The sequence below is a fragment of the Exophiala bonariae genome (genome assembly GCF_035927105.1).
Source record: "Exophiala bonariae strain CCFEE 5792 chromosome Unknown scaffold_27, whole genome shotgun sequence".
Classification (NCBI taxonomy): Eukaryota; Fungi; Ascomycota; class Eurotiomycetes; order Chaetothyriales; family Herpotrichiellaceae; genus Exophiala; species Exophiala bonariae.
This window is the reverse complement of record NW_027042502.1, coordinates 289,040-316,723: the sequence shown is the minus strand read 5'-3', so window position 1 is coordinate 316,723 and position 27,684 is coordinate 289,040. Positions and strand designations below refer to the sequence as shown.

General features: G+C 49.2%; 7 protein-coding genes and 1 non-coding gene across 8 annotated transcripts; 5 read left to right on the top strand and 3 right to left on the bottom strand.

The window, feature by feature from the left end:
* Positions 1-274: 274 nt before the first annotated feature.
* LTR84_007025 (uncharacterized protein) lies at positions 275-6,620 on the top strand (the record flags this gene model as incomplete). The annotated part of the gene is made up of 4 exons (XM_064850580.1): positions 275-2,702; positions 2,762-3,110; positions 4,820-6,119; positions 6,174-6,620. 4 exons carry the CDS (start codon positions 275-277, stop codon positions 6,618-6,620), a joined length of 4,524 nt encoding a protein of 1,507 aa, XP_064702649.1.
* Positions 6,621-8,163: 1,543 nt separating this feature from the next.
* Positions 8,164-10,112, top strand: NDH2 (External alternative NADH-ubiquinone oxidoreductase mitochondrial; the record flags this gene model as incomplete). Its single annotated transcript, XM_064850579.1, has 3 exons — positions 8,164-8,584; positions 8,647-9,954; positions 10,039-10,112. The coding sequence occupies 3 exons, from the start codon at positions 8,164-8,166 to the stop codon at positions 10,110-10,112; spliced, it is 1,803 nt and encodes a 600-aa protein (XP_064702648.1).
* Positions 10,113-11,053: 941 nt separating this feature from the next.
* On the top strand, positions 11,054-11,141 carry LTR84_007023. Its single transcript has one exon. It is a non-coding gene; the product is annotated as a tRNA-Asp (tRNA).
* Positions 11,142-11,866: 725 nt separating this feature from the next.
* LTR84_007022 (uncharacterized protein) lies at positions 11,867-12,868 on the bottom strand (the record flags this gene model as incomplete). Its single annotated transcript, XM_064850578.1, has 2 exons — positions 11,867-12,491; positions 12,546-12,868. 2 exons carry the CDS (start codon positions 12,866-12,868, stop codon positions 11,867-11,869), a joined length of 948 nt encoding a protein of 315 aa, XP_064702647.1.
* A 613-nt stretch (positions 12,869-13,481) lies between these two features.
* On the top strand, positions 13,482-15,620 carry LTR84_007021 (uncharacterized protein; the record flags this gene model as incomplete). Its single annotated transcript, XM_064850577.1, has 1 exon — positions 13,482-15,620. The coding sequence occupies one exon, from the start codon at positions 13,482-13,484 to the stop codon at positions 15,618-15,620; it is 2,139 nt and encodes a 712-aa protein (XP_064702646.1).
* A 620-nt stretch (positions 15,621-16,240) lies between these two features.
* SPB1 (AdoMet-dependent rRNA methyltransferase spb1) lies at positions 16,241-18,942 on the bottom strand (the record flags this gene model as incomplete). Its single annotated transcript, XM_064850576.1, has 2 exons — positions 16,241-18,822; positions 18,906-18,942. The coding sequence occupies 2 exons, from the start codon at positions 18,940-18,942 to the stop codon at positions 16,241-16,243; spliced, it is 2,619 nt and encodes an 872-aa protein (XP_064702645.1).
* Positions 18,943-19,665: 723 nt separating this feature from the next.
* Positions 19,666-21,773, bottom strand: LTR84_007019 (uncharacterized protein; the record flags this gene model as incomplete). The annotated part of the gene is made up of 9 exons (XM_064850575.1): positions 19,666-20,002; positions 20,059-20,283; positions 20,334-20,562; positions 20,615-20,682; positions 20,731-20,993; positions 21,090-21,108; positions 21,193-21,212; positions 21,263-21,364; positions 21,447-21,773. The coding sequence occupies 9 exons, from the start codon at positions 21,771-21,773 to the stop codon at positions 19,666-19,668; spliced, it is 1,590 nt and encodes a 529-aa protein (XP_064702644.1).
* A 2,536-nt stretch (positions 21,774-24,309) lies between these two features.
* Positions 24,310-25,260, top strand: LTR84_007018 (uncharacterized protein; the record flags this gene model as incomplete). The annotated part of the gene is made up of 2 exons (XM_064850574.1): positions 24,310-24,317; positions 24,543-25,260. 2 exons carry the CDS (start codon positions 24,310-24,312, stop codon positions 25,258-25,260), a joined length of 726 nt encoding a protein of 241 aa, XP_064702643.1.
* Between the last annotated feature and the right edge of the window lie 2,424 nt (positions 25,261-27,684).

The window sequence follows — 27,684 nt, the reverse complement described above, 5'->3', positions numbered from 1 at the left end:
TGGTCCCCATACAGTAAAAGCGGCAGCAACGGATAAGACAAGGCAGGTGCAGTGCAAGTGAGGTAAGGTGATCATCAGAATTGCAATTGCACCTGCCTTGGTTCAACCTGCTTAAACGATATTGTTATTCTTGTTGATTGTTCTACCAACCGTCCACCAACTCACTCTTTCGCACTCCATCCTAACGACTCTCTGATGGCTCATCCCTTCAATCACAATCCGCCATCGCCTGTTGTTCGCCATTGAACTCGATCCCATCCCTCAATTTATCGCCATGACCCCATCCACATCTCCGCAGAAAGGCAAAGCCAAGGACAAAGACCAGAACATCCACGAACAAATGGCCTCCCCCGAACCCATCCACCCTCCCTCACACCGACCTGAATACATGACCGTTGGATCTGGTATTCAACCTTCGCACGCTGCTGCATTGGTCGAACAGCTGGAACGCGACTCGGGCTACGGAAGCATGCCGGGAGACAATCAACAAATCGGTGGCGAAATGCGGTCTTGGGAGGATCAACTGCTGGTCGATCGTCCAACTCCTGCTCACACTCCCCAGATCAACGGCCAGGCTGCGCATATGTCTGACACCGAGAAGAGGGCTCTAGCAGGCCATGTCCATCAGCTCTACTACAACCAAAATCGTGTCGCCCTGGCCAAAGCCATTGGCCAGACGGTCGAACTTCTCAAATCCCTCCAGGAAATGAATGCACAATGGCCCGCTCATTATCCTTCAGTCCAGAGATCCGCCGATGATAAACGAGAACCCCGCCCATCATTAACACAAACCCAATCCACAAGAGACACCTCCGACTTTCCCCACGACCTCGCACTCAAGAAACTAGGCGGCCGACCTGGTGCCCTTCGAAGATATGGTACATCAATAGGAGAGGGTTCATCCTCAGCCGAATCTAGCCAAATAGCACAGCGGACGGCCACACCTGAACCCAGGCTCATCACTCCTCAAATTGCGCAAGAATTTTCCATACTCAAATTAGATCTCAAGGTTGGCGCGCTTTCACAGACGGAGCTGGTTCATTCCCTGGAAAAGAAGTCGATAGCTTCTCTACTCGATGGCAAGATTGGCCAAAGTGTTCGCCATTTACTTGCATTGCGCGACCGGATAGAAGACACCTCCAGCAAAGTTCTGGTAACGGGTGATCTCAACGCTGGAAAGTCGACGTTCTGCAACGCGCTGCTACGGAGGAAGATCCTACCAGAAGATCAACAACCTTGCACGAGTATCTTCTGTGAGGTATTGGATGCCAAAGAAAATGGTGGTCTCGAGGAAGTCCACGCCGTCCACAAAGAAGCCATCTATAATCGGAATGACGAAAGCACCTATGATGTCTTCCCCTTACATGAGCTTGAAAAGATTGTTGTTGACAACGACCGCTACCTTCAGTGCAAGGTTTACGTCAGAGATGTACGGACCATTGATCAGTCGTTACTAAACAACGGTGTAGTTGATATCTCTCTCATCGATGCGCCAGGACTCAATTCTGACTCGGTCAAAACGACGGCGGTGTTTGCCCGCCAGGAGGAGATTGATGTGGTTGTCTTTGTGGTGTCTGCCGCCAACCACTTTACACTATCCGCCAAGGAATTCATATGGCAAGCCGCGCATGAGAAGGCGTATATCTTTATGGTGGTGAATGGATTTGATAACATTCGAGACAAGGAACGGTGTCAGAAACTCATCCTCGAACAATTAGGTCACCTCAGTCCACAGACATTCAAAGAGGCTCAAGAACTGGTTCACTTTGTTTCTAGTAATGCTGTTCCCACCCAACCAGCACCAGTGCCCGGTGGAGGTGATGGAGGGGGCGGAGCGGACCCGTCGCCCCCAGGCGATGATGATAACGATGATTCGAGTAAAGGAAAAGGAAAAGACAAGGAAAAGATCCAAGACTTTGAAATGCTCGAAAGTGCTTTACGAAGGTTTGTCCTGGAGAAGCGAGCTAGATCGAAATTGGCGCCGGCAAAGACGTACTTGATGAATTGTTTGGGAGACATGAACGTGTTGGCCAATGTCAACCGAGATGTGGCCAATTCCGAGTTGGAAAGGGTATCGAAGGAGCTTTCGGAGATTGAGCCTGAATATGAGGAAAGATCGAAACAACGGAGTGTCGTGTCGGAGCAGCTGGAGAAGGACATTGATTCTACGGCGAATGATGTTTATAATCATACTCGTTCAACATTGTCCAGCACCATCAGCAACGTGGGTAACGGTGACCTGGGGGTTGAGTATCCTGGCCTGTTGTCCGCATTCCAGTATGCGGAGGATTTAAGGATAGCCATGCTCGATCAGATCTCGGCAGCAGTGACACAATGTGAGAACTACGGTCGCAGTCAAACGGTCAAGGGTGTGGACATGGTCAAGTCACTTGGTCTATTACATGTTGGAGACAGCTACGAAAACCTCACATTCCAAGCCGATCGAATGTTCCAACGGCGGAGAGACGCTCTTGTGCGAACCGTTGATACTGATGTGGAGCTTCTGGACTTTTTCGATGTTGCTGGCCTGTGGGAACGACAGGAAAAGACAGTGGGCACGGGTCTTGCTCTCACAGTGGTGGGTACAGTTGGATCTCGGGCCGTTGGTGGTGTGGGTTGGATAGATGGAGCCTTTGGAGCGGCCAAAGTGGTGGGAAGTCGAAATCTGAGGAGGCTGTTTGTGCCGGGTGTTGTGGCTGCTGGTAAGTTGTTTCGTTGCTCATTGATTGGAGGTAGCACAACGCTAACATGTCCTTTACAGCGATCGTGGCAGTCGCCTATATTCTATCGACTATCCCACAAACACTTCCACCACGGCTGGCAGCTAAGTTGTCGGCGACACTGTCTCAGATGGATTACACACACAGCAATTCAGCACGAATAGCATCAGAAGTGCGACGAGTATTGCGATTCCCGGCTGAGAGACTCAGTGGTGATCTGCAGAGCGGTGTCGAAGAACTGAGAAAGAAGAAAGAGGACGTGACCAAGATCAAGAAGGAGAGTGAGGTGGCCCGAAAATACTTTGGCAACCTGGTCCGAGATTCTAGCGAGACGCGAAGACGCGTGTCCGGGATTGACCTCGAAGGAACGATACCCGGAGCCGCTGGAGCGTACGTGTCTTGAGAGAGCGTCAACATTGTCAGGATTGTACACGAAAGAGCATCATGAGGCATGAGACTGAACCGAGCAATGTTGATCATTATGATTGTGTGATTGAGCGCATTTGGAGGAGCTTGCATTGCAATCTTTCACACCTCTCCACTTTGAACGATGGAACGAATGGGAAGGAAAGGACAGGGAAAAGGGACGTATCTATCTTGCTCTTGTTTTGAAAGCCCTTCTCTCCCTCACTCAACACCTACGTTCCTAACTACCTGGATGGAGGATTTGTAATATCAAAATGGGCACAGAGCGTATATAGCTAGATAGCACTCGGAATGGACATAGGTGATAACAATTAACCTAAAGCCTCGGCCTCGGCCTCGGGGTTTCTGGAGCTATTTGACTGATCTGGGGCCCGGATGAGAGGAACTCACTTGTGTCAGTGGGGCCTTGGGTTCTTTGGATGCCTTGGGTACTAGGTAACCTTAACTAGAAATCGACCAAGGATGATCTCTAGCAGCCGAGGGTGCCTGGGGAGACTCATGATTGTGGTTCTGGGAAGGCATTGGGCCTAGAATCAGTGCCTGGACAGTGCCTGGATGGTGGCTGGAATCATGGGGTTCCGGTAAAGGTCAGGAGCCTGAGGGCCTTGGACTGCACCCGGGCACCCACAGGACAAAGCGCCCATGAAGGCATCTGTGCCCCCCATTCCCAAGTTCCCCTTCCCCACAACTCACCCTCACGCTTGACAAACATGAACGACAACTCCACGATCTATTTGACAACTTGATTGTACGTGTTGTTATTTGTAGAGGGATAGTACGAGGTACATCTCGTCAATTAGAATAGAAATAGAATCGTGTCAAACACCAACCTGACACACCAAACATCTGCACCGCCTCAAAGCCACGATTGTTCTACTGGGAACAGCCATTTACCTTTCACCCCCTCCCTCCCCCCAGACTCGCCCGCGACAGGCACCATCGTTTGGGGTTGTTTCGTCCTTTCTTACGCAGTTCTTATTATGACCATGACGGTAATTACATCCATTGCTCCAGTCCATTCTCGTATGTATCTCCCCCTCATCTGAAGGGCAGAGAACTTCCTCTCTTTGTCGCTAGTTGTTAGCCGACTAAACCTCCCGCCTCTCATCTTCAACCCACCAGTCGCCACGGGCATCCACCACCATCACCACCACTATCAACAACAGAGATCTCCTCTTTATTGACCACGGACCCTGAAAGTGTACCTACCAACCGACCGCCCTAGTCCAGCTGCACGCCTCATACCTCATACCTCACACCTCATTCTTCCCACCTCATACATCATATCCCCTACCCCAGACCTCGCAACCCTCCAACCCAGTAACAGGCTTCCGGCACTCTTTTCTGTCTCAACGTCTTTCTTTGTTGCTGGCGTCCACCCACCTGCCTTGTCTGTCTCCCTCCACCTTACTTCACTCACTTCCCGCTCTGATCACCATTGTGACTGCCTACCCCTACATCTATATCTATTGCACCTCTGGTTCCAGTTGTTGAAACACCTCCACTCCGCCACCATCATCTCCCATCCACCCCTCCATCCACAGCTTCCAACCTTCTGCCGTGGTCAACACCCTACCGAGCCTCTTTCCAGCGCTTAACCTTGTCGCATCGCTTCTCCATCACACCTGCGCCTTTGTTTAAATCTTCAAGCTGGCGGGCACCACCGATCGGAGAACCTCCGCGCATGGGGGCTTTCTCAATCGTGTCTTTGGCAACAAGAAAGACAAGGATGTAGATTCCGACACTTCAGGCTCCAGAATCAGTATTGACAGCAACAAAGCCTCGCCTATCAACAGCTTAAACTCCTCCGACCAACCCTCCAGTCCCAAAAACGAGTCTCTGGCTCGACAGGCCAGCGACGAAACCAGCACCGCTTCCCCCACCACAGACAGTAAAAAGCGAAGGAGCAGCAGTGCCAAAGCAAAAGAGATCTTCACTCAGGCCAAAAACTCGTTGATCCACGGCGATCGAGACGGTCCTCAAACCCCAATGCAGAAACTCTCAAAGACCGACGCCGCCTTGAGCGTGCCTCAAGGTTCCTTGAACAATTCGGCTGGCGAGTCACAACCCACTCCCAATTCCTCATTTCGTGTTGGGGTGACTGAAGACAAGAACAAGAAATGCCGCCGAACCATGGAAGACACCCACTCTTATCTCTACAATTTCCTGGGAACTCCCGCGCCCGTGGTGTCCTCGGACGCATCCTTGACCAAGAAAACCTCGATAGAGGACCGAGCCAGTCTGACCACTGTTCCGTCGGAGACTGCTCACCACGTCGCCGAGACGGATAATGGATACTTTGCCATTTTTGATGGGCATGCCGGCACATTTGCTGCCGAGTGGTGCGGGAAAAAGCTACATGTCATCTTGGAGGATTTGATGCGAAAATACCCCAACACTGCGGTGCCCGAATTACTCGATCAGACCTACACGTCGGCAGATACGCAATTAGAAAAGCTGCCCTTGAAGAACAGTGGGTGTACGGCCATTACGGCGGTGTTGAGGTGGGAAGATCGTGTTCCTACCAATCATTCAGCTACAGGATCGCAAGCCATTGCGCCTCTTGCGGCGGCGGCGGCCAAAGAAGCAGAGAAACTGGAAGCCAAGGATGCGACACCACGATCCAACTCGACGGCCGAGGCGGCAGCGGCAGCGATTCAGGAAGCCAAACAGAAGGCGACGCGACAAAGGGTACTTTATACTGCCAATGTGGGAGATGCACGCATTGTGCTCTGCCGCAATGGAAAGGCGCTCCGACTTTCATATGATCACAAAGGAATGGATGAGAATGAAGGGCGCCGAATTTCCAAGGCGGGAGGGCTAATATTGAACAACCGAGTCAATGGAGTGTTGGCTGTGACGCGTGCGTTGGGTGATTCATATCTGAAAGATTTGGTCACGGGGCATCCATATACCACGGAAACGGTGATCCAGCCCGATCAAGATGAATTCTTGATACTCGCTTGTGATGGAGTAAGTGGCCTTCCCATTTGAATTTCGCGTGCCAAAGTACTAACGGGCAACCAGTTGTGGGATGTCTGCTCCGACCAGGAGGCGGTAGATTTGATTCGACAGGTTCAAGATCCACAGGAAGCATCTCGAATGTTGGTGGAATATGCACTGGCACGATTTTCCACCGACAATCTGTCGGTGATGATTGTTCGATTTGATTCACAAAAGCTGCAGAACAATACCAAGATCGACATTGGAGTCGAGACGGAGGGCAACAAGGATAAAGGTGCCATCAGTGAGGTAGAAATGATTGTGGCCGAGGCACGCCGACATTCTGGGATTGCTCAAGAAACCGCGATTTCGGATCAAGACTCGGAAGAGTTGAAACAGAATGTGATCAAAGAACAGGAGAATGAGGATCAAGAACCTGGACCGGAGCTCACACCTGAAGGGGGGCCCGAAGCAGAGAAACTCTTGTCGGAGAAGAAAGAAAATGGGAACAAGGGAGTGAGTGAGAGCTAGCGAAGGATGGGGGGTGCATGTTCAGTTCATCATCGGGGGGCGTTTTGATCCGAGTGGTCGCGAGTGAGGCAGGGCAGGGGTAGGAGCAGCTGTTGAGTATTGATCGACGTCGCCCAGGTGGTGTTGTTTTGTGTTGGACGTTGGATCTTGTGCAATGGCAATTGGTGAAAGATGATCTTGGATAGATCGGACGAATATGGTGGACAAACCGACACTCAGACCAGCGGCGACGACGACATGAGATGAGATGAGCCGCGAATAGCAGGGAGCAAGGAGCAGATAGCAGCAGCAGTGCGCACAAGGGGATCCGGTCCGATATTAGAACTGAAGTACTGTAGCCAAATCAAGTCCATACCGAAAACAATCCAAGACATGTAATAAGGGGAGTGGTTAAAGTTGTGATTTAATTTGTGATATCAAGAGTTTGATGACATGCGAGATTCGGAGAATATATTCGCAGATTGTCAAGATCACGGTGTAAATACTAAAACTGCAGGGCTATCGGAGAAACTCGGGATACATATGGTTTAATATCAATATTGCCATCATGTAGAGCGCAGGACGAAAGTATGTCCAATGTCTATATGGGTCGGTACAGATTCTGTGTATAGCAAGAGCCCGATGAGCATGAGCATCCTGGAGTGTCATGGCAATTGTTTACGGAGAGTTATGCCGATCCGGGGATGAGGATCAAGCTGGAAACGAAAACGAGAATGGGAATAAGAATCACGGGCACCGAATTGACCAACCTTTGAGGATTCTATTGTATCATCTTCAAAGGTAATAATAGGCAATCTCCCACATGTCCATTTGTCCTGTGCACGTGCAGAGGACCAGAGGCACTTCCATCTCTCCGTGGACCTGACTTTGTAGGTCCCTGAAGCTTTTGTGAATTAGTCCGACCATCCGACCGACTTATCGCTATCTCATAGCTACGGATATCTGTCGGTATAAAAGAAGCTTGATGCACTAAGAATAAACGAGTGTGTTAGTTGACAAGTCACCCCCACTTATTCAGCTGGATTTCCAAAGACCCTGAAAGCTGAAGCAGAGGCCAAAGCAGATCATCAATATCCGTATGAATTTTCTAATGATTGCCACCCTTTCAACGCTTATCAGAAACCACGCCAGCTTTTCTGTATCCCTATCCCTCTCCGTAGCTTCAAGTTCCACTTCCACTTCCACCCCGTCGACCCACCACAACAGCCCGAGCTCCATAATAAAATAAATTCCAACCAACACGCCGTCCAGTGCACGCCTCAGCTTCAGCCAAAAAAGAAAAGGCGAGAGGCGAGAAGCAGGAAAGAAAAGAAAAAGGGTCTTTGCCAGCCAGAGTGCGTCACATCCACTGCCATCTGCATCTCTCTATCTTACTTACTCCTCATCTCAGCATCTCATCTCACAACCTCCTGTCAACCACCACTGCTCTCCACTCCCACCACTTTTGTCTTTCCCTTCTCACCCCTTACACTCCTGCACTCATGATCTCGCCATAAGGGCCTCCTCGTTTTTCATTCCTCTCCTTCATACAACCATCCTCGCCATGACGGGCAAGCTCCCCCTGCGCTTGACCAACATTGCGTCACGCAGTACGGGCAGATCGTTATCATGCCTGGCTCTGGCAGCTACTGCTACGGGCACTGGCACACGCTCCATCGCCACCACAGCATCCTCCATGAGACTTCGACCTTCAACTCTCATCTCCAAACAATCCGCCCTTCTTCCTCGACCGACTCTTCTCCAACATTCTTTCCGCCGCAGCTTCGCCGACCAAGCTCCAAAGGTCGAGCTCTCCCCAACTCCCAAACCAAAGAAGCGCTTCAGATTCTTTCGTCTAATATGGCGCATCACATATCTCTCTTCCGCCGCCTTTGTCGGATGGATCGGTTGGAGTATTTGGCAGCTGCGTAACCCGGCTGAACAGTTTGAGCCCGATCCAAACAAGAAAACCCTCGTCGTCCTTGGTACGTGATCCTCATCACTAACCAGAGACATCTTCATGAGCTAACCAACTCCTTCCCACTAGGTACGGGCTGGGGTTCCGTCTCTCTGTTGAAGAACCTCGACACCGAAAACTACAATGTCATCGTCGTCTCCCCCAGAAACTTCTTCCTCTTCACCCCGCTGCTCCCTTCCTGCACAACCGGTACTATCGAACATCGATCCATCATGGAACCCATTCGAAACATCCTGCGCCACAAGAAAGCCACCGTCAAATTCTATGAAGCTGCTTGCACCAAAATTGATTACGAGAAAAAGGTCATTTATGCTCAAGATGATTCCGATGTCAAGGGCGATTCCATGGAGACTGAAATCCCATTCGATATGCTTGTTGTCGGTGTCGGTGCTGAGAACGCCACTTTTGGTATCCCCGGTGTCCGCGAGCATGCTTGCTTCCTGAAGGAAGTGGGTGATGCGCAAAGAATCCGCAAGCAAATCATGGATTGTGTCGAGACCGCAACATTCAAAGATCAATCCCCCGAAGAGATCAAACGACTTCTTCATATGGTCGTTGTTGGTGGTGGACCAACAGGGGTGGAATTTGCTGGCGAACTCCAAGATTTCTTCCAAGAGGATTTGCTCAAATGGGTTCCCCAGATCAAAGATGATTTCCACGTCACCCTGGTCGAAGCCCTACCCAATGTTCTCCCCATGTTCAGCAAACAATTGATCGAGTACACCGAGTCCAGCTTCAAGGAAGAACACATTGAGATCCGCACCAAAACCATGGTCAAGAACGTCACCGATAAATATATTGAAGCTGAGGTCAACAATCCCGACGGTACAAAGACCGTCGAGAAGATCCCGTACGGTCTCCTCGTCTGGGCTACCGGCAACGCTCTCCGCCCCGTCGTCAAGGATCTGATGTCCCAAATCCCCGCACAGGCCAAAGCCCGCCGTGGTCTCGAAGTCAACGAATACTTGGTTGTCAATGGTGCACAGGATATCTGGGCCGTCGGCGATTGCGCAGTGGCCAACTATGCACCCACGGCCCAGGTGGCCGCCCAGGAAGGCGCATTCCTCGCCCGCCTGTTCAACACCATGGCCAAGACTGACGCCTACGAGACCGAGCTTAAAGAGCTCAGCGCGAAGCAATCTACCGCCAACCCAGACGACCGCAAAGTCATTCTCGCCGAAATCACCGAGCGCCAGAAACAGCTCCGGCGCGTCAAGCAGATCGGTCCTTTCCAATACTCTCACCAGGGATCGCTCGCGTACATTGGTGCTGAAAAGGCTGTTGCCGATGTCAGTTGGTTCTCCGGCAATATCGCCTCGGGTGGCACCATGACCTATCTCTTCTGGAAAAGCGCTTATTTGAGCATGTGCTTTAGCAGTAAGTTTTGTCCTTCTTCAGGGTCTCCCTTTCGACTGTATTTTCTTGAGTTTGGCTGCTAACATGTATCTTCCAATCTTCTAGCTCGGAATCGCGTCCTTGTCATGTTTGACTGGGTCAAGGCCAAATTCTTCGGCCGCGACGTCTCACGGGAGTAAAACGATTGGTATATATCCGAAACCTGCAAAGTCGACCAATCCGGGACTGCGACCGCGCGCTGTTTTCATGTTTGCTCTATACTGTAGCTCTCTCTCTCTCTCTCCCTGTCTGGATTTCAAATCGTCTCTGCGGCCAACTTGTCGCGCGGGCATCTAAACTGTATTTTGTCCCATCAGAACTTTCCTTTATATTTCGTCCCCCCTTGCCCCGTCCCCGGGGACTCGGGCGGTGCTCCGGTTTCCCCCTTTGCTTGCTTCCAGTGCGGTGGAGGAGAAGGCAGATATCGCAGAGAACAGAATAGTGTTGTGAGCAGACCTGGAATCCGTCGTGGGAACTGTTTCTTGAGCTCGCCTGAGTCCTGAGTCTATGTGGGGATGGATGGGCAGAGGACGGGGATGGAGATTGGGATTGGAAGCGGCTGCGAGCTGTGGACTTGATGGTATGGATGGGATGGGATGGGACGGGCAAAGCGTTGCTCTAACTACCTACTATTACCCAGGTAGAGAATTTGTAGAGAAAATCGTCATGTTGCATACCTACCTAACCTACCCAACCTCAGGTACCTGCTGTACCAACAGAACCTGCCGTGTCTACCTAGTTGCTCAGCACGTTTGCATGCAGCGTTGTGGATCTTTACATCTCTCCAAAGGCTGGCCTAGAGATCGTTCTAACTTGGTCGATATCTGATACCGATACGATAAGATGTACAGATTTATGTGTAAAGCGTAGATGACATGGAGCTTAGTTAGCCATGTGTATATACAGCACTTACCCCATTACTTACCTGGATACGGTTAGGCGGGCTTGAATGGCGGAGAGCACGTGCCTCACCTCACTTTTGCCCACCTGCACATGATTTAAAAATTGTCAATTTTGCCCAACAATCATCAACACATGATTCTACAACACCATCATCAACTGGACACAGTTGATAGTTCGCTCCCCGATGGTCTAACGGTCATGATTTCCGCTTGTCATTCGCAAGAGAACGAGCGCGGGAGACCAGGGTTCGACTCCCTGTCGAGGAGACATTTCTTTTTTGTTTTCTGCATGTCTGTTGGGTTGGGCTGGATTCTTGCTTTTCTTTTTCTCCCGTGAAGTTGGGTGCGAGCTGTGGATTTCTTCTACGAGTAGATAGGCGGGTTTTCGCCTGTTGGACTTTCCTTGGGTACGTACATACATGCCTAGGTATGTACCTAGTATGTGTACAGTAGGAATGGCGGATAAGCGACTCGCTGCCAGGATACCTATCTCAACATGGTGGCGCAGGAGTGGCAAGAGCCCCGGGCATTTTCCCACGTATGTATGTACTGTACTGGTCATGTCTGCCAGCTGGGGGAAGGGGAGCCTTTGATGTTCACAACATGCCGCATCACATGTCACGCATTTAGACTGTTTTCCGCGTGCTTCCTTCGCGTGGAGATGGTGGACATGAAGCGTAGTTCACAGTATCTCTCTATCTGTATATGTATTTTTGGGGGCATTTGAGGAGTGGTCCTCCCATGAGGATGGTTACATTCTGTTATTGATCTTGGATGCCTTGGTTGTTATGTATAATTTACTAATACATACACACTGCAAAACTAACCGGCGGGATGCTGGTGACAGGCTCTATTTGCTTTCCCAGTTTGGTGTTATAGAAATCTTGTAGAAGCTTGAAATGTCGACTTCAGGCTCCGGACGGTTTATCCACTAATGTTACAGGATGACAGAGTGACCCATCAGTTTTGGCTCCATCCTTACTATATGCTCACTACCACAGTTTATTTTCCAAATCGATACCTGGTTTGGCAGCGGTACCACGCTGTTTCTTGTGCAATAGGACTTTGACCTGCTCGGGGCTGAGGACGCGTTTCCAGTACAAGCTTGGGTTTTCTCCTTCCTCCAAGGTATGAGCCAGGTAACCTCTGTTCTTGGGGTCACGGTAGTATTCGATATCCTTTCTCCCTGAAGGGTCCGGCAAACGATATTCATAGCCCATGGCTTTGACTCGAGATTCGAGTTGATCTGCACCCTCGACCATCAAAGCGGGTCGGTTGATTCCTGTCTGATCCCATTTCATGCTGACATATGGGTGCATTTCTCCCTTTCGGATTCGTAGCATGGCCAAGGGCGTATAGAAACGGGTGGTGACTGTTCCGCCCAAAGCTTCGACTGCGGCGATGGCGGTTTGAGAAGCTCTAGAGACAACAATGTGGATGGGTTGTTTCAGGGTGGATGCTCCGTTGGCAAGGAGTTTGATGCCATCTTTTATACTGTGGACGGCACGGCTTTTAGACAGCTCAGCTAAAGTGATGGGTTTGGCAGCGTCGAGACGACCCTGATCAATCCATTCCTGTATCCGATCGAGATTTATGGGGGACATTTCAACAGCATGTCTGGAATCGATGTTAATGAACACTGCGATGTCATCTCCGCAGATTTCAACTTACAAGTTCTTGAAACCATATTTACCATGGACGATATGATCGGGAGTTTGACCACCATTGAAACCCCCTGGAACTCCTCCATGCTGTTTCTGACCATCGGAACCACGACCAGACTTTCCACCTTTGCCCGAGGAGGGACCTCTTCCACGTCGGATCTTTCGACTATATGCGCCGGGTCGATCGGAGAGAGATCCTAGGATGGACGCATTTCGCGACTGAAGATGGAGGAATGGCAGGAGAAAGGATGGGATTGATGAAGATGTGGTGATTGAGTTGGCGATGGTTGAAATAGGTTGGGATAGCCGTGGTAATAGTCGAGGAGGCATGTTGAAAGCTGTAGTGACCACAGAACAGGAGTGACTCCCGCCTGATGGGGTCTGGGTATGGCGATTGAGGCTGCAATTGAAGGTTGAGCCTGGGATTGTCTGCGAAGTACGACGTACCTTCACATACAAAACTTTGAGATGCAATGCTGCGCCAAGATTCGAGTGGAGACTAACGGGAGAGCACTGCACGGCAAGGAAGGTGCAACCTTCAAGTTGAGGAAGCTGCCGGCGAGGTAAGAGCAAAGGAAGCCCCTGGGCAGGAACGGCGATTGCAATCCGTCCCTCCTCGGCCCTTTCCAATCCTTTCCACATTTGGCCGGTGCGCCCCCCCAGATTTTTTGTCCCATTTGTTCAACACCTGCAACTTGAACCACTGTTACTTCGACCCAAGACAAGAGTCAGTCCCCTAGGGTTCTCCTGGAATTTCATTTACATACTTCTCTTGTTAATCCTCTTTACTCCGTACAAACTACGATTGCTTCACAAGTTCCACCTTCCATGCCTCCCTCATCTTAATCGTTGGCTGGCTCCAACTCTTCCTCTCACAAATCAAGGCATCCTGCATGTCTCGGTAACACTCTATAAAAACCCATCCCTTATATAATCATTCACCATGGGTCCTATAGAGCTCAATAAGCGTCGCATCTTCTTTCTTCTCGGTGGCATCATTGCCTTCTACATTGTCTTTCACGGCTTAGCCTTTGGTGGTGATAGCCTGAAAGACGTCGCTTCTCATATCCCCATCCCGGGTCACCTCACCCCTACCGAACACAAACCACCTATAGGTCAGGATGAGGATGATATCTGGGACTTGGGTCCGGATCCTGTCTCTGTTGTACCTCCTCAATCTCACCCAAGTGCTACACCCGATCCCGATCCCGATCCCGCAAAGGCTGCCCAATCTGGTTCCGCTGTACCACACATCCAACCTACACCCACCGCTGCAACCACCCATTTCGATCTACATCCAATTGCGCATTTGATGGAAGAGGCAGATAAACAATGGAGGATCTATGAAACTGGTGCCTCTGCGACCTTCAGACAAACTGTCGAGAAGTACAGGAGTCGATATGGAAGACATCCTCCCCCAGGTTTTACCGATTGGTACAAGTTCGCTCGCAAGAAAAACGTGGTCAATGTCGACGACTTTGATCAGATTATGGACGACCTACGACCATTCTGGGCCGTTAAGCCTTCCGATATTCGCGTCCATGCCGCCCACATGTGGGAGAATGCCAATTTTGGCGTGGCCGTCATTCATATTCGTAATCACAAAGTCATTCGAATCGATAATGGAAGTTGGAGATCTGATACAATGGCCAAGGTCATTGAAACCTTCATCGAATTTCTCCCCGACATGGATATTGCCATGAATAGGCTTGATCAACCACGTCTGATAGTTCCATGGGAAGATATGCAACAAATGCTAAGTCAGGAGTACAAATCCCGTGTCATGCCCCCAGAAGTTGTGGATAGCTTTACTCAAAAGCTTCCTGGTCTACTTGATATGGATATCGAAGATATGGCCATGGACAATTCCACTAGACTCAGCGAGGATTGGTTCTTTCGTCCGGGAAAACAATATATGGAAGTTGCCTCCAAGGCTTGTCCTCCAGAATCTCCTGCAAGGTCAAATATGTCAATCGCCCAGGCAGATCAGCATTACAAGGAATCCTCCACCGGGCTGATCAACAATTTCAACCTCTCCTCCGATCTGTGCACGGTTGGACCAGCAATTCAGGACCTGCACGGCTTACTCTATTCTGCAAGTAGCATTATAGCTTCCCATAAATTGGTTCCTATCTTTGGAGAGTGCAAAGTCAACATCAACAATGACATTCTCTTTCCAGCAAACATGTACTATCTACATGATGTCAGATATGACTATAATGCTGAAGAGGATTTGGATTGGAGGGACAAAGAAGATAACATCATTTGGCGTGGTGTTACTTCTGGAGGTGTTCAGACCGACGATAACTGGCAACGTATGCACAGACAACGCCTGGTCCAACTGTTCAACGGAACACATGCCAAGGAAACCAATGCCAAAGCTAAGATTTTGACCCAGAAGAGATTCGAAGTACCACAACAAAACACCACTTATGAGCCTTTTGATAAATTCAAACCTGATCAGTTTGCTGAGCAACATGGAGATATTGGCTTTGTTGAAGCTTGGGGCTGTGTACCAAACTGCAGCTTTTACGATTCTGTCTTTTCGTGGAAACCACAAGTTTCACTCACTTCACAATTCAAATCGAAATATTTGATCGATGTGGATGGTCATTCCTTCTCTGGTCGATGGCATGCTTTCTTACAAAGTAAAAGCCTCGGCTTCAAAGCCACAATCTTCCGTGAATGGCACGATAGTCGACTTTTCGCATGGCGACACTTCGTCCCTGTCGACAATCGATACGATGATCTATATGCATTGATGACATACTTCGTCGGCTATGGAAAACCAAACATGGAACATGCTACTGAAGGACATGATCTCAACCCTCAAGTCTATATTGCACCCCACGCCAAAGAAGCTCAAACCCTGGCAAAACAAGGCCGTGAATGGGCAAACAAATCATTGAGGCGAGAAGACATCGAGGTCTACATGTTCAGATTGCTTCTGGAATATGGGAGAATCATGGATGACAACCGAGATCATATTGGCTATTCTGGCGATGGCAGCGACTTGGATAAATTCGATGCTTCGGAGGGTAAGGGCGAGAGAAAGGGCTTGTGGGGTGTTGCTGGCTGGTAAATGATAGCAGCGGCCCGACACAAAGTCACCAATCTTGAGTCTTCATGCAAGCGACCCTTGAAACGAGAAGAACATGGCGACTGAGCACTCCAACCATTTGCCACCCTCACTCTCCACACGCTTGTACAGGCTAGAAGTCCCAGCGTCCCGCAAACTTTTTATTTTGCGGAAATGGATGTCCATGCGAAGGGTACCTCTGAGCTAGGACGTCGGCTAGCTCATGGGTCTTCAATACCTAGGCTTAACTAAAGAACGATCGGCGCACAAGACCTAACGGATTCAACCCTGCGCCAATTTGCATGGCCTGATCCTTGATTTTGGCATGGCTTGCGCTTGGACCGACCGCAGGTGAGAGGGGGAAGAATTGTTTGTTGTACATCTTGAAGACGAGACACAGCACATAGAGCTTGGCTTACAAGCTTCAAAGGGGGGTCGGCTGTTCAGAACGGTTTCCTCTTGGATAGGATCCACTTATCGGAGTGAGGATTACTTCTACTTTCTTGTTTAGTGCACATAGATACCATGTATTCATATCAACGTTTCAAACCCTCATCTATACGCTACATCATAGTAAGAGTTCTACACGACACACAAGCATATAGTCAAAGGCGGCTCAACAATCATTTCTTACCCATGCGTTTCTTCGCCCTCTTCTCACCTCTAACATCTTTCTTCAACCTCGCATCCACAATCTTATACCTTCCCTTGACGCCCTTAGGCCGGCCACTAATGCCCTTATTCCCACCCCTGGCCACGACAAGCTTGACCTTCTCCTTGGGCTTCCCAGATTTCTTGGCTGCCCTCGCCATCATCCGCGCAATGCCACTGGCCTTGTCCTTCTCACTGATGCCCTCATCCTCCAACAACAGGGCTGACTTCCGGCGCAACTTCTCCAGCCGCTGCGCCGCCTTGAATTTCTTGCGACCCTTGGCCTCGCGCACCTTCTTGATGGGGCGCGCGTTCAGGGCGCGCAGTTTCTCCTTGATCGCCGCCGCCGCCGCCGCTGTGATGGGCCGGTGCGGCTTCGAGTGGCTGGACTCGTCGTCCAGGAACCATTCCGGCAGCCCGTCCGTGTCCCGCAGCGTGTATTTGTTGAAGGACTCGTCGATCAGGTCGCCCGGCCGCACTTGTCGCGATGCCAGTGATTGCGCTAGTGTCATCGCTTCCGCCGTGATTATGTCGATGTCCAGGTGGCCGGAGGGGAGGAGTGGGTCTTCCGGCCGGGTTGATGGCGTGGGCGTGGTCGTGGTGGTTGAAGATGCATTGGGGCCTTCGGTTTCTTCGTGCTCGGAGTCGGATTCGTAGGTTGTGGGTTTGGATTTGGATTTGGATGTTGTTTTTGTTTTATTCGAGGCTGGTTGGGTGGTCGTGGTTATGGAAGAAGTTTTGAGAGCCGATTTGAGAGGTTTGCCATTGTTGTTGCTGTTGGTCTCGGTTGCCGCTGATTGTGTTGCCTTCTCCAGTTTGGAGTTCTTCGACTTCAATTGAGCAGCTTGATCTGATGATTCATCGTCCATCTCAATCGCGCTGTCTTTGTCGTCGTCATCATCGTCTTCAATACCCAGGTCCTGGAAAATGTCCTGATCGAAGAACATGGCTGCTTTGGTCGAGAGACCTTCGCTTTTCGGGAAACTGCGCAATGCAGTGCCATCGTCGTCAAAGTCCGATTCCGCATCCGTTGCCTCTCCGCCCTGATCTCTGTCCTCTTCTTCTGAAAGACCACCCCATTCGTCTGTCTCTTTTTGTTTCCTCGCCTTCTTCGCGCGAGCTTTGGCGTCTGCTTCTTCTCGCCGTTCCTGATACGATTCATACAAGGAGTCAAGCTCTCTTTCGAGTCTGTCACCGTCATCGTCAGACTCGATTTCGTCGTCTTCATCGTCTTCCTCCTCATCGGACTCCAGTTTCTTCAAATCTTCCATTTCGCCCGTCGTGATTCTCGTCGCTTCTTGTGCGCGATCTGCGGCCTTGATGTTGAACATCGATCCTTCTCCGCTGGGGCCATGTTGCTCCAATCCAATATCGTGAGGCGTCGTCATGTGCATCTGCATACGGACAATTTCTCTCCGCTTCCGCTCATTATCTTTCCGCCGCTCTTTCCTCTTCTCCTTGGATTCTTGATCTCTGAGTTTCTTGATCTCTTCCTGGATCTTAAGTTCTTCATCCATGAATTCCACCTCGGCGACTTCTTCTCCCTCTTTCTGACCGGTTTGCTCAGTTTGTGCCTCTTTCTTGGCCTTGCTCGACATGCCAAACTTGTCTCGCACTTTTAAGCGCCACCGCAGAAGAGTTCGGAATTCTTTCTTGCCCAACACCTTCAGATCTTCGCAACATTTCCGTATTTCATCCGTGGTTTCGGGTAGTCTGTCTAGGGTAGCCAAAGCGAGATCGCCGTTGTCTGTCTGCTCAAAGCTCAGTTTGTTCACCGTGCCCAGGATGGCAATCGGATCTGTTGTATGGATGAACTCGCTGACGGGGATTTCTTTATGTTGTGTCCAGTCTCCCTCCTCATAACCTTCTCGCTTGCGTTTCTTCTTCTCCGGATTGAATACTTTGGCTTCGTTATTCGGTGTAGGGGCTTCGACTTCGGCAAAGACGTGTTTGGGGTCGAGAAACTTGGGATCGAGTTTCTTCGGCGCTTTGAAACCTCTGCAGACAACGAAGATTTCCGCCGAAACATTTCTCGAGGATGGCGGTTTCGTTGCTTCCACTGACGCGAATAATTGTTTAAACACCCACAGTAGTGCGTTGTAGTCTTTGGATCGGAAGACCTTCGTGACAAATGTGCCTCCCTCTTTTAAGAATTCTGTAGCCAGTTTCATCGACTGTAGGACTAGTTCCGCCTGGGAGAAAGCATCCTGCACCCAAGCCACACCGACATTTGGGGCACCATCGTGCAGCACTGTATCGGCCTTTAGATGTTTGATATGCTGTCTGATCGTCGCTCGGCATTTATCGGTCGTGATGTCGCTCTGGAAGGAAATAACTCTTGGAATGGGTTTTATCGGCGCCAAATCCACACCAATGATCAAACTGCTTGCCGGCATCGTCTCTGCTGCAACCTGGCACCATGAACCGGGTGCGGCGCAGAGATCGAGCACAACCCGACTCTTCTCGAGGAAGCCATATTTCTTATTCAGCTGGATCAATTTGAAGGCGGCTCGGGCTCGATAGCCTTTCTCCTTTGCGAGTTTATACCATTTATCTGGAAGAAAGGTCAGTCAGAAGTCGCAGGCGTAGTTGCGTTGGAAGTGGTGGCGGTGGAGTGAAAAGAGATGAACCACATACCGAGACGGCCTTTGCCGTGCTTCTTTTGGATTGCCATGGTCAACACAAGAGACAGAGGAATCTCTAACTATGCTGAGTACAATCCAAAGGTGCACTATACAAGTGGTGTGGTTCACGGGCTTAATGTCTCCAATCCCAAGAAAACTTGAAGCCGCATGGAGAAAATTCACGCCAAGATTTCGATATCGGGTAAACTACGGGATTGACGGATCGCGGGGAAATTCTTCCTCCGATGTACAGAAGCAGTTGACATCGAATACTATGAAGATAGATCTTTGAACAACACATGTAGGAGTGAGCATCGGCGAGCAACGTGGCTGATTCTACCGCAGCTTAGTTTCAGATCTGTGCTTGGTGGGTTTTACTTATGCGACGAGGGCAGGTACCTGGAATGGAACACATCCTTTAGAAATGAGAAGAGTCCCGCAACTTGATGCAAGAACTTAGCATTGATTGCTTGAACGCTGAGTAAATGCGGGCGACATACTGACACGGCAAAGAATAAAAATAGAGATCAGATCAGGTCAAGTCCTCGAGAGCTCTTCATGTTGTATTGTGGGAGATACTTCCGGGTTCTAAATGTAAGCTCGAACTGCTTGCAATTTGTTTCGAGCGATTTAGTTATGGGCCTACACTTCGGGAAATGATGCAAGGCTGGTGGCGTTGATGACCTTGAATCCTTGGTTGTCTTTGCTAACCATCATGATTCGGCCTTGACGATCGTGGCACGACACTACCATGCGGTCCCTTCACTGTGACATTATGCCTTTGGCTTCTTATTCGCATGGATGTCAACGTCATCCAACAGTGCCAAGTTGCGTTTCGCGGCCTTAACTCTCTGCCTCTTGAGCTTGCGAGTCTCCACGTCAACCCGGTACGTTGCGTACCAAGTGATGAGATTCATGATGATGGCCATACCAATAAATCCCATTGCGATCCCAAAAGAGGTGGCATATTTGGGTGCATATTTCGAGTTGAACAAGTGAGCACCAATGGCACCGCCGATTTGCCCATAGCTATTGGCAAAGGCAATGGCGAATGCCGAACCAGTTGCTCCTTCAGTGGTTTGTACTCGCCACGGCCACATCATGGTATACCTATGATAAGCGTTAATCGATGACTTTAGAAATTGCTTTGCAGCCTTTATTCTTACCATGCTGTGGAAAGACCAGTTGCCAAGATGGTTGCTGCGTATACACCCCCGGTATTGGGGAATGTATAAAGTACCACATAGCATGCCTCAATGACAATCATGAAACCCAAAGGAATCAAAGGCTGTGGAATACGGCCTGTTCTGCTCAAAAGCCCGAAGATGATTGTAAAACCACAGGCAAAGACAGCTGAAGGGATGTTCAAGAGTTGAGCTTTACCGATGGATCTGGGGATCATGTCAGCTTGTGAATAGACATGTTATCCGTTCATACTTACGTGAAACCTAAATTGGCGATCACGGTGGGTTGATAAAAGACCAAGCCAGTCGTGCCTATGGTGTAGAATGCCCAGCACAAGAGGAAGAGCCAGAGCTTATAGTCCTTCAGGGTGCGGATGAATTCGGCTAGATTGAAGTCCGATTCGGCAGATCTTGGTGCATTGATTGGCAATCTGGCTGTGACGAATGCTTTTTCATCGTCTGAGAGCCATTTTGCAGTATCGGGAACTGGAAAACCCGTTAGCTTCGAGGCATGATAATCACTCGGACAGAGACATACAATCTGGCAGAAAGAAGAGTACTGCAAAGCCCAAAACAACAGTGAATATACCCTCGCTCAAGATAAGCCTGCGTCGATGTTAGAAAAGTATGACCATAATGGATGTTTCGCCTTACCATTTCCAGCCAGAAAGTCCGCCTGCTGTTACACCATTGAAAGCAAATGCAAGAAGACCACTGAAAACACTGCTGAAGCATCCAAGTAGGGTGACGAGCACAACTCTTGGAGCTAGTTCATCAGGTCTATACCAATAAGTTATGTGAAGCATGGTTCCTGGCCACATCCCAGCTTCGAGGAAGCCTAGGAACGCTCGAACAACGTATAGACCTTCTTTGTTTTTGAGTGCAGCATGGCAGCAAAGCACAATACCCCAGGTAATCTACAAAATAGTCAGCGTGCTTGTTCAGCCTTGCCTTGGCGGGATCGCAGCTGGGTGAAACTGAGGAGGTGGATAGAGGACGAGGGTCTGACTTACCATGATCCGAGCCTGGAATCTAGAAGGTGACATCCATTTCACCAAAAGGTTAGAGGGTGCTTCAGCCAGAATATATGGGATCTATACAGTGTTTATTAGCCACATTTTAATGATGCCATCATTCTGCGGTTTGTTCCTCGCCCCATTGGGGACAGGAATAGGCATAAGCTTACATAGTATGCGGTAACAACCCAGTTATAGTCATTCGCGCTCATATGCAACTCGGTTATGATATTTCTCGGAGTTCCTCTATCCATAATCCGCGCGTTGGAAACCTAAAACACCGATTAGTATGGCACTCAACCCATCTTTACTCCAAGGATATATTAGATCTCTGATTGAAGAACATTGACTTACATTCATGGCGTCAATAGTTTTGACCATATACATCACAGACAATAGCGGGATAAGTCGCCAATCAATTCGTCTGAGCAGCTTCTTTTCTTCCTCGGCACTCAACAGAACTCGAGCACGCATGAGGGCTGGGTCGTATCCAGTAATCTGTCGCTTTTCATCGTATTCATCGGGCAACACGCCTTCTTTGCGTGTCGCGAAATGGAGTTCTTCTGATGAGGTCTCTGAAGGAAACTCGACAGCAGGAGAGGCGGCGATCTTGTCGGCATCCTTCTTGTCAGGATCTGGTCCTGTCCCTAACGGGTTTACCGATGCTTGTGGAGCACTCATTTTACCACTTCCAGGATTTCAAAATCTCGGGTTGCTTGAACGACTGGAGAGCGGAATTTCTGGGAGAAGACGGCATACTTATTCATCGCAGTAACGACCGCATGATAACCGAGAAGCACGCGGTATCTCCACTCGATAGCTTGGTAGAAGCAGGCGACGGAGATGAGCTCATGGATCTAGCTGTTTAGCGGTATTGATGTGCAGACATTTTCCGTGGACAGTAAATGGACTGCGTTATTGGGTGGTGTGTCCCAAACACGGATAGGGAAACTCCATCAACAGCTGATTTGTCTAATTGGTATTGAATTGATAGACGTCAAGCATCGTGATTTGGGGTTGTGATTGCGAATTTGGAGCTTGCAGCTACGCGAGCACCAGCAAATCCCATCTCAAGTTAAACATCGGAACACCGCGTGGATCCTAGCATTTTTGGCTCTATGCTGTGGGTTAATCCCAATCGCCGACTTCTTTGACTTCTCGCAAGAGGCTTTAGCCTCGAAAAGAGGTAGCGGGTGTTGCCTCCTCTCATGTTCTCTTTCATGATCGCCAGAAACTGTGCCAATGGCCTCAGTTAAGTTCCAATAAATTGATAGCCATTGTACGATCCTGATTTGGCTCCAGCCAAGCGTTGGATATACCCGACTAAGACTTCTTGATAAGTGTAATCCCCAGAAGTCGATATTTGTGGCGTGAACGGGAGACTATGTCGATAACAAAAGTTGAAGCTAGGAGTCTGTGGAGTGGGGGAAGATAGCAAAGGATATGGACCTGGTTCGGCTCGGCAAAACGCCACGTCGAAGTCGTGCTTGGCACTAGGTTGACGCAATATGATTCTGGTTCTCTCTCTTTGAAAGAACATCACTGATGGGCGCATAAATTGGTAATCTATGCATTGCACACTTCAGATTCTATGAATTGGAGATTGACGTTCTCAAATTGCAGTTAATGGCCAAACTTTCATAGGCGAGAACTTTGCCAATAAAGGTTGTCCAATCCTTCTGATCTACTTGGAAGTGATAACAGTCGTTGGTCATGCAGATGCAGACGACGCTACTGTCAGCTTGCAGCTGCACCTGCCCCGGTATTGAACAGTCAGACTTCAGATCAGATCAAAACACTTGGGCCAAGCGTGGTCACGTACCCTGGACTACTAGCATCTGTTTTTATGTTCGTCTTTTTTTAATCTCGCAGTTGTTGATAAGCATTGATTCGGAGTGAAACTCCTCTTTTTTGTGGTTGAAACAAGGCATTGAGTATCAGAGGGTACTTTTCACCTACTAGAAGTATATAGAAACGTTTGAGTCGAGCCCTTCCGAAGTTTTGGCCATAAATCCTAGCCACTCACACATATCAGTTGAGGGTTCAGGGGTGGACCTCGGCAATGTAAGTTCTGGGAGAGTCGATGAACTCCGCGGTGTGCCTCTACGGCTCGTATATTCGTGCTAAAGTTGTTCTTCTGCATTCCTTTTCCGGATCGCATCACCACTTCAGCTGTGGACTGATGATAGCCGTAGTCACATACTGCGGGCTAGATCTTAGCAGGTTCTGGCTTTGGGTGGATTTAACATTGCTGTCATTGTGATTGAGTCTCTTTATGAAGGGGCCAGAAGAATGGAATATGCCTAGATGATCACGAAATATGGCAGGAGTCTTAAAGAGATATTGAGAGTCCATATCAGAGGCTCGTGATGGGCAACTCAAAAGTGATACTACCCTTCAAAGCCACCTCCCTGTTCTCGTCTCTTATATCGCTCTCTCAAATGTGGCAGGCTGTATCGCCCAATAAGCTTATTGTGAGACTCAATAAAGAGCGAATGTAGAACCATCATCCAGGCAGCACAGAATCTATTCTTCAGTCTGCAACTGGCAATGTCGTTCGCCATAAGAGTCCTATTCGCCATTCCCCTTTTCTGCGAGCCTTGTCAGCCGCATGGCTTACCTAAATCTTGGCATGTGGGGTCTCGATATACCGCCTGGGTGGGTACTAGGCAACTCGGATAGGTAACTTTGAAGCCCGAAAAGCATATCCAAGTTCCAGAAGGCTATCAGCCTATAGTTTGGCTGGTTCGAACTATGCTGTACCTGTTCTGATTGCAGCACCCGCTGTTCACTGGCCCAGAGAACTGGTTAGTGACATAGGCAGCAGAGTGAGATCTTAAGGGTTATGTCTGATCAACTTCTGAGTAACATTTCGCCCTAAGAACCATCCAGATCAAGTGGTAAGGATGGTATAGGCAGTCTTCAACAACCAATAATAGTACCGAGACCCTCATCTGCCGTGATTCAACTGCTTGATTTGAATGTAGAGCAGAAAGGTGATACAGTTGATTGCGGGAATGGAGCATGCCGGCCCAACTTTGGTGCACCTCGATTTATGCGGAACCTTCTCTTTCTCCACCAAAGGATGAATACTGACCAAGAGGACATCCATTTTTCGGAAAACAAAAGAGTTCACACAGATTCAAAGTGTACTGGTAGAGGTGTAAATCCCAGATAAGACCCACAGCATGACTTGTCCGTAGCCTTGCAAAGTATAATGTTCTGGTACATTTAGGGTCTGTTTGCCCTCGTGTATACTTTTCTTACTCTGCGTACAGCTCGTTTTCATTGTGGAAAAATTGTTTGCGTCACACATACCGTGCAATCAATCGCATTCAAAGATATCATTCATCCAACCAGAATCGACATCTTCAAGGGACACCAGCTCCGGGAATCATCAAGTCCAAACATTTCGACATTTCTCATAATCATCTGAAATGGAATCACTAGTTACCGAATTGTCGAGTCTCCTCAGACTTTATGGCTCCGCTCTTGCTGCACTAGCCGCGGTACCCTGGGTTTGGATGAACATGTGGAACAGGAGCGAGAAGAGAGGGAAGAAACACATCGGGAGGAGATCCTCCAAGATGTCATCAAATGTATGGAGACGATGGCCATATTTGGAAAGGAGGAGATGAACGACGAGCACGAACTGCACTATCGTATATACATGGAGATGGTCGATGCCGACTTCGAAAGGCTCAGGTGCACTGGGCAAATCCAATGGAGTGCGAGCAGATTGCTCAATCTGCTCGAAGACTATGACCACATTAAACGCAAGATTGAAGAGCAAGACGACGACCCTAATTGTGACTGGCGAATCAATAACCCAGTACTCGAAAGCTTTGAGACGGAATGGGTTGTCAGAACAATAAGCTTCGTTCGCTGGGAGTATTCCATGTTGGGACTGCTTAACAAATCAGCCAAAGACTATGTGGATCATATGACCCACAGGGCAGAACAAGTTGCGGCGAGATATTGGAGACAACCTGTGTATGGCAGCGAACAGGCCATGCAAGACTCATTCATCAGCTCAAGCGCCTCTGAGCATGGTGGTTATGGCAACACGAAGAGTTCGTCAACGAGTGCAAGCGCCTCTGATTCAAATGAATCGTCTGATCAGGATGAGAGTGACACGGATGTGGAGACCAATGCGTCTGATCGGTAGCAAACGACACCATCCCTTGCAAACCACATCAGTTGAAAGAAAAATATCGATATGATGTACACTCTAGGCGGAGTCAACGGTTCAAAAGCGTGGTAATGAGCGTGCGGTATGCACACTATGGGTTTTGGCTTAGCATTGCTCACCCTTGGTGACCATATTTCTTTCTGAAGATATTTTCTAAAGATATCCAGAACAACTTCATGTGGATTTTAGTGACGATCTGGCTTATACTCGATCATCTACTCGGATAAATACACCGAGAGTAATTTGTCCTAGCTAGAATTGTACACCTAGGCATGAAGTACTGAACTCCCAGGGACAAGCATGAGATAAAATCCTTTAAGGGTCTTTTCCATCAAGCTTGTGCAACGACTTTCCGAGAAAGTATACTTGGGACTCGCAACGACTGTTCCGAGGAAGTATACTTGGGACTCGTTTTATGCGCGTTGCCATGGTAGTGTTGTAGGCTCCAGTTCGGAATATATAGGATCTGGGGTCGTCGTCGACATACTGTTAATAGTGACGATGGAAGACCTGAAACTGGCTTGAACTCACAGAACGTTGTCAACTTCGTCGGATCAAAAACACCAATCAGCGGAATTATTCGGAAAAGATTATCCGAAGTCACGTGTCGAACACAAACTCTTGGCGCCGAAACCCACATTCAGAAATCCATGGTCAATCTCAAAGTCACCGCAGCCACGATTTCTCGACCAGACAATCGCTTCCACGCTCAAGTTTCGCGCTCGACGACAAGGTGAGCATTCCTCCTGGAGAATCAGTACTCTAGACCCCCCAGTCTACCGATCTTGGAAGAACCGCAACTGTTTGTGGGCTTAGCCAGACTAACTCCAAATTCCCACACACAGTCCGATCTCAATTTCCCACCCCGAAACTTTTTCGACAACACACATCTCGCAATCATGTCTCACGAGAGCGTCTGGTACTCGCGACCTCGCACCTTCGGCAAGGGATCCCGATCCTGGTAGGTTCTCAAGACTTCCCACGCCCATCCATTCACACAATCTCGGACTACCCGAAGCGAAATCGAATACATGGAAAAGAAGGCAATCAAGAGGAAGAATTAGACTCTTCGAATATGACGGACATGTTGCTGACGAGAATACCTCTATTGTATAGCCGTGTCTGCACCCATCAAGCCGGTCTGATCCGCAAATATGGCCTCAACATCTGCCGTCAATGCTTCCGTGAAAAGAGCCAGGATATTGGTTTCATCAAGGTATGCACACCGCCGTCAGATCCTTTTGGACTCCTGGCCTTTCATCTCCCCTCGACGGCCGAGATGGTTTGTGGAAATTGCAGGCTGACATGAATTCTTTTTCTCGCCCAACAGCACCGGTAAATCATTTACAACGACGATGCAATGCGACATTCGATGTTGTGCCAGGAGGAGAGAGGCGCGAAGGATCGTCGGCAAGGATGGCGTTTTTATCTGCACATCGAGATGGGTTGACGGCTTGAACATGGGATGTGCATCTCGAGAACTTAGTTCGACGTGTTCAGGGGGGAGGGAAAAGTGCGAGGTGCCCATATCCGCCGACTGTGGACCTGGAGCGCTCGCAAATTCAGTGGGAGCTTGAACGCGATGCAGCTAAGTCTGGTCTCTTCTTCTCATCACCATCGGAAAGCGACACCCTTTTTTAGACCTACGCTTCTTGTGGTCATGGTGGTTTGACCCGAAAAGACGTAAAAATTCGAAGAGATTTCCAAACCTTTTTCCTGAACAAAACACTTAGTCTGTCATTGTTCTATTGTTCGGTGATATCTTCTTTTGCAGGAGCTCTTCAGGAACTATCCCGCCCAAAATCTCAAGGGGTCACTGAATAATGCATGCTTCAAGAAAAAGAAGTCTTCCGAATCGAGGAAGAGCGACGTGAATTTCATGCTACTCTGACATTGACTACGTATTACCGGCCAGATAATCCTCCCCATCACGATGCCTCAAATGCGCTCGTATCAGCCTCGCCCTTGCATCTAAGTCCCGAATGCTCATGGCGTTGCACGTGCCACTCGATGAGATGAGTCTGTCACCCCTTCCCGTCCAAGTAGCCTGGGCTTTCGATCTCTTCTTAACCTTGAATCTCGAAGAGCGAGGAATTCGCGATACCTGACCCAGCCAGAGCACATGTCCTAATGCCCGGAATGCTTGTGTTCAAATATCACTCTCCTTCGTCTTCCATCGTCCGGTTCGTGACCGTCACAAGCTCACTGAGATGTTCACAAACCGCACAATAGGCGATGGGCGAATGTGTGTCATTCGAAAGTGCAATTTCCAGATGGACGGCTGAGGATTGACTTGACATCATCCGGTCGATAAAACCCTTGATATATGTATGGCAGCAGTGCTGTCGCTATCTTGAAGTCTCCCGAACCTATATAGTTCGCGGTCTCGGGATAGAAGCT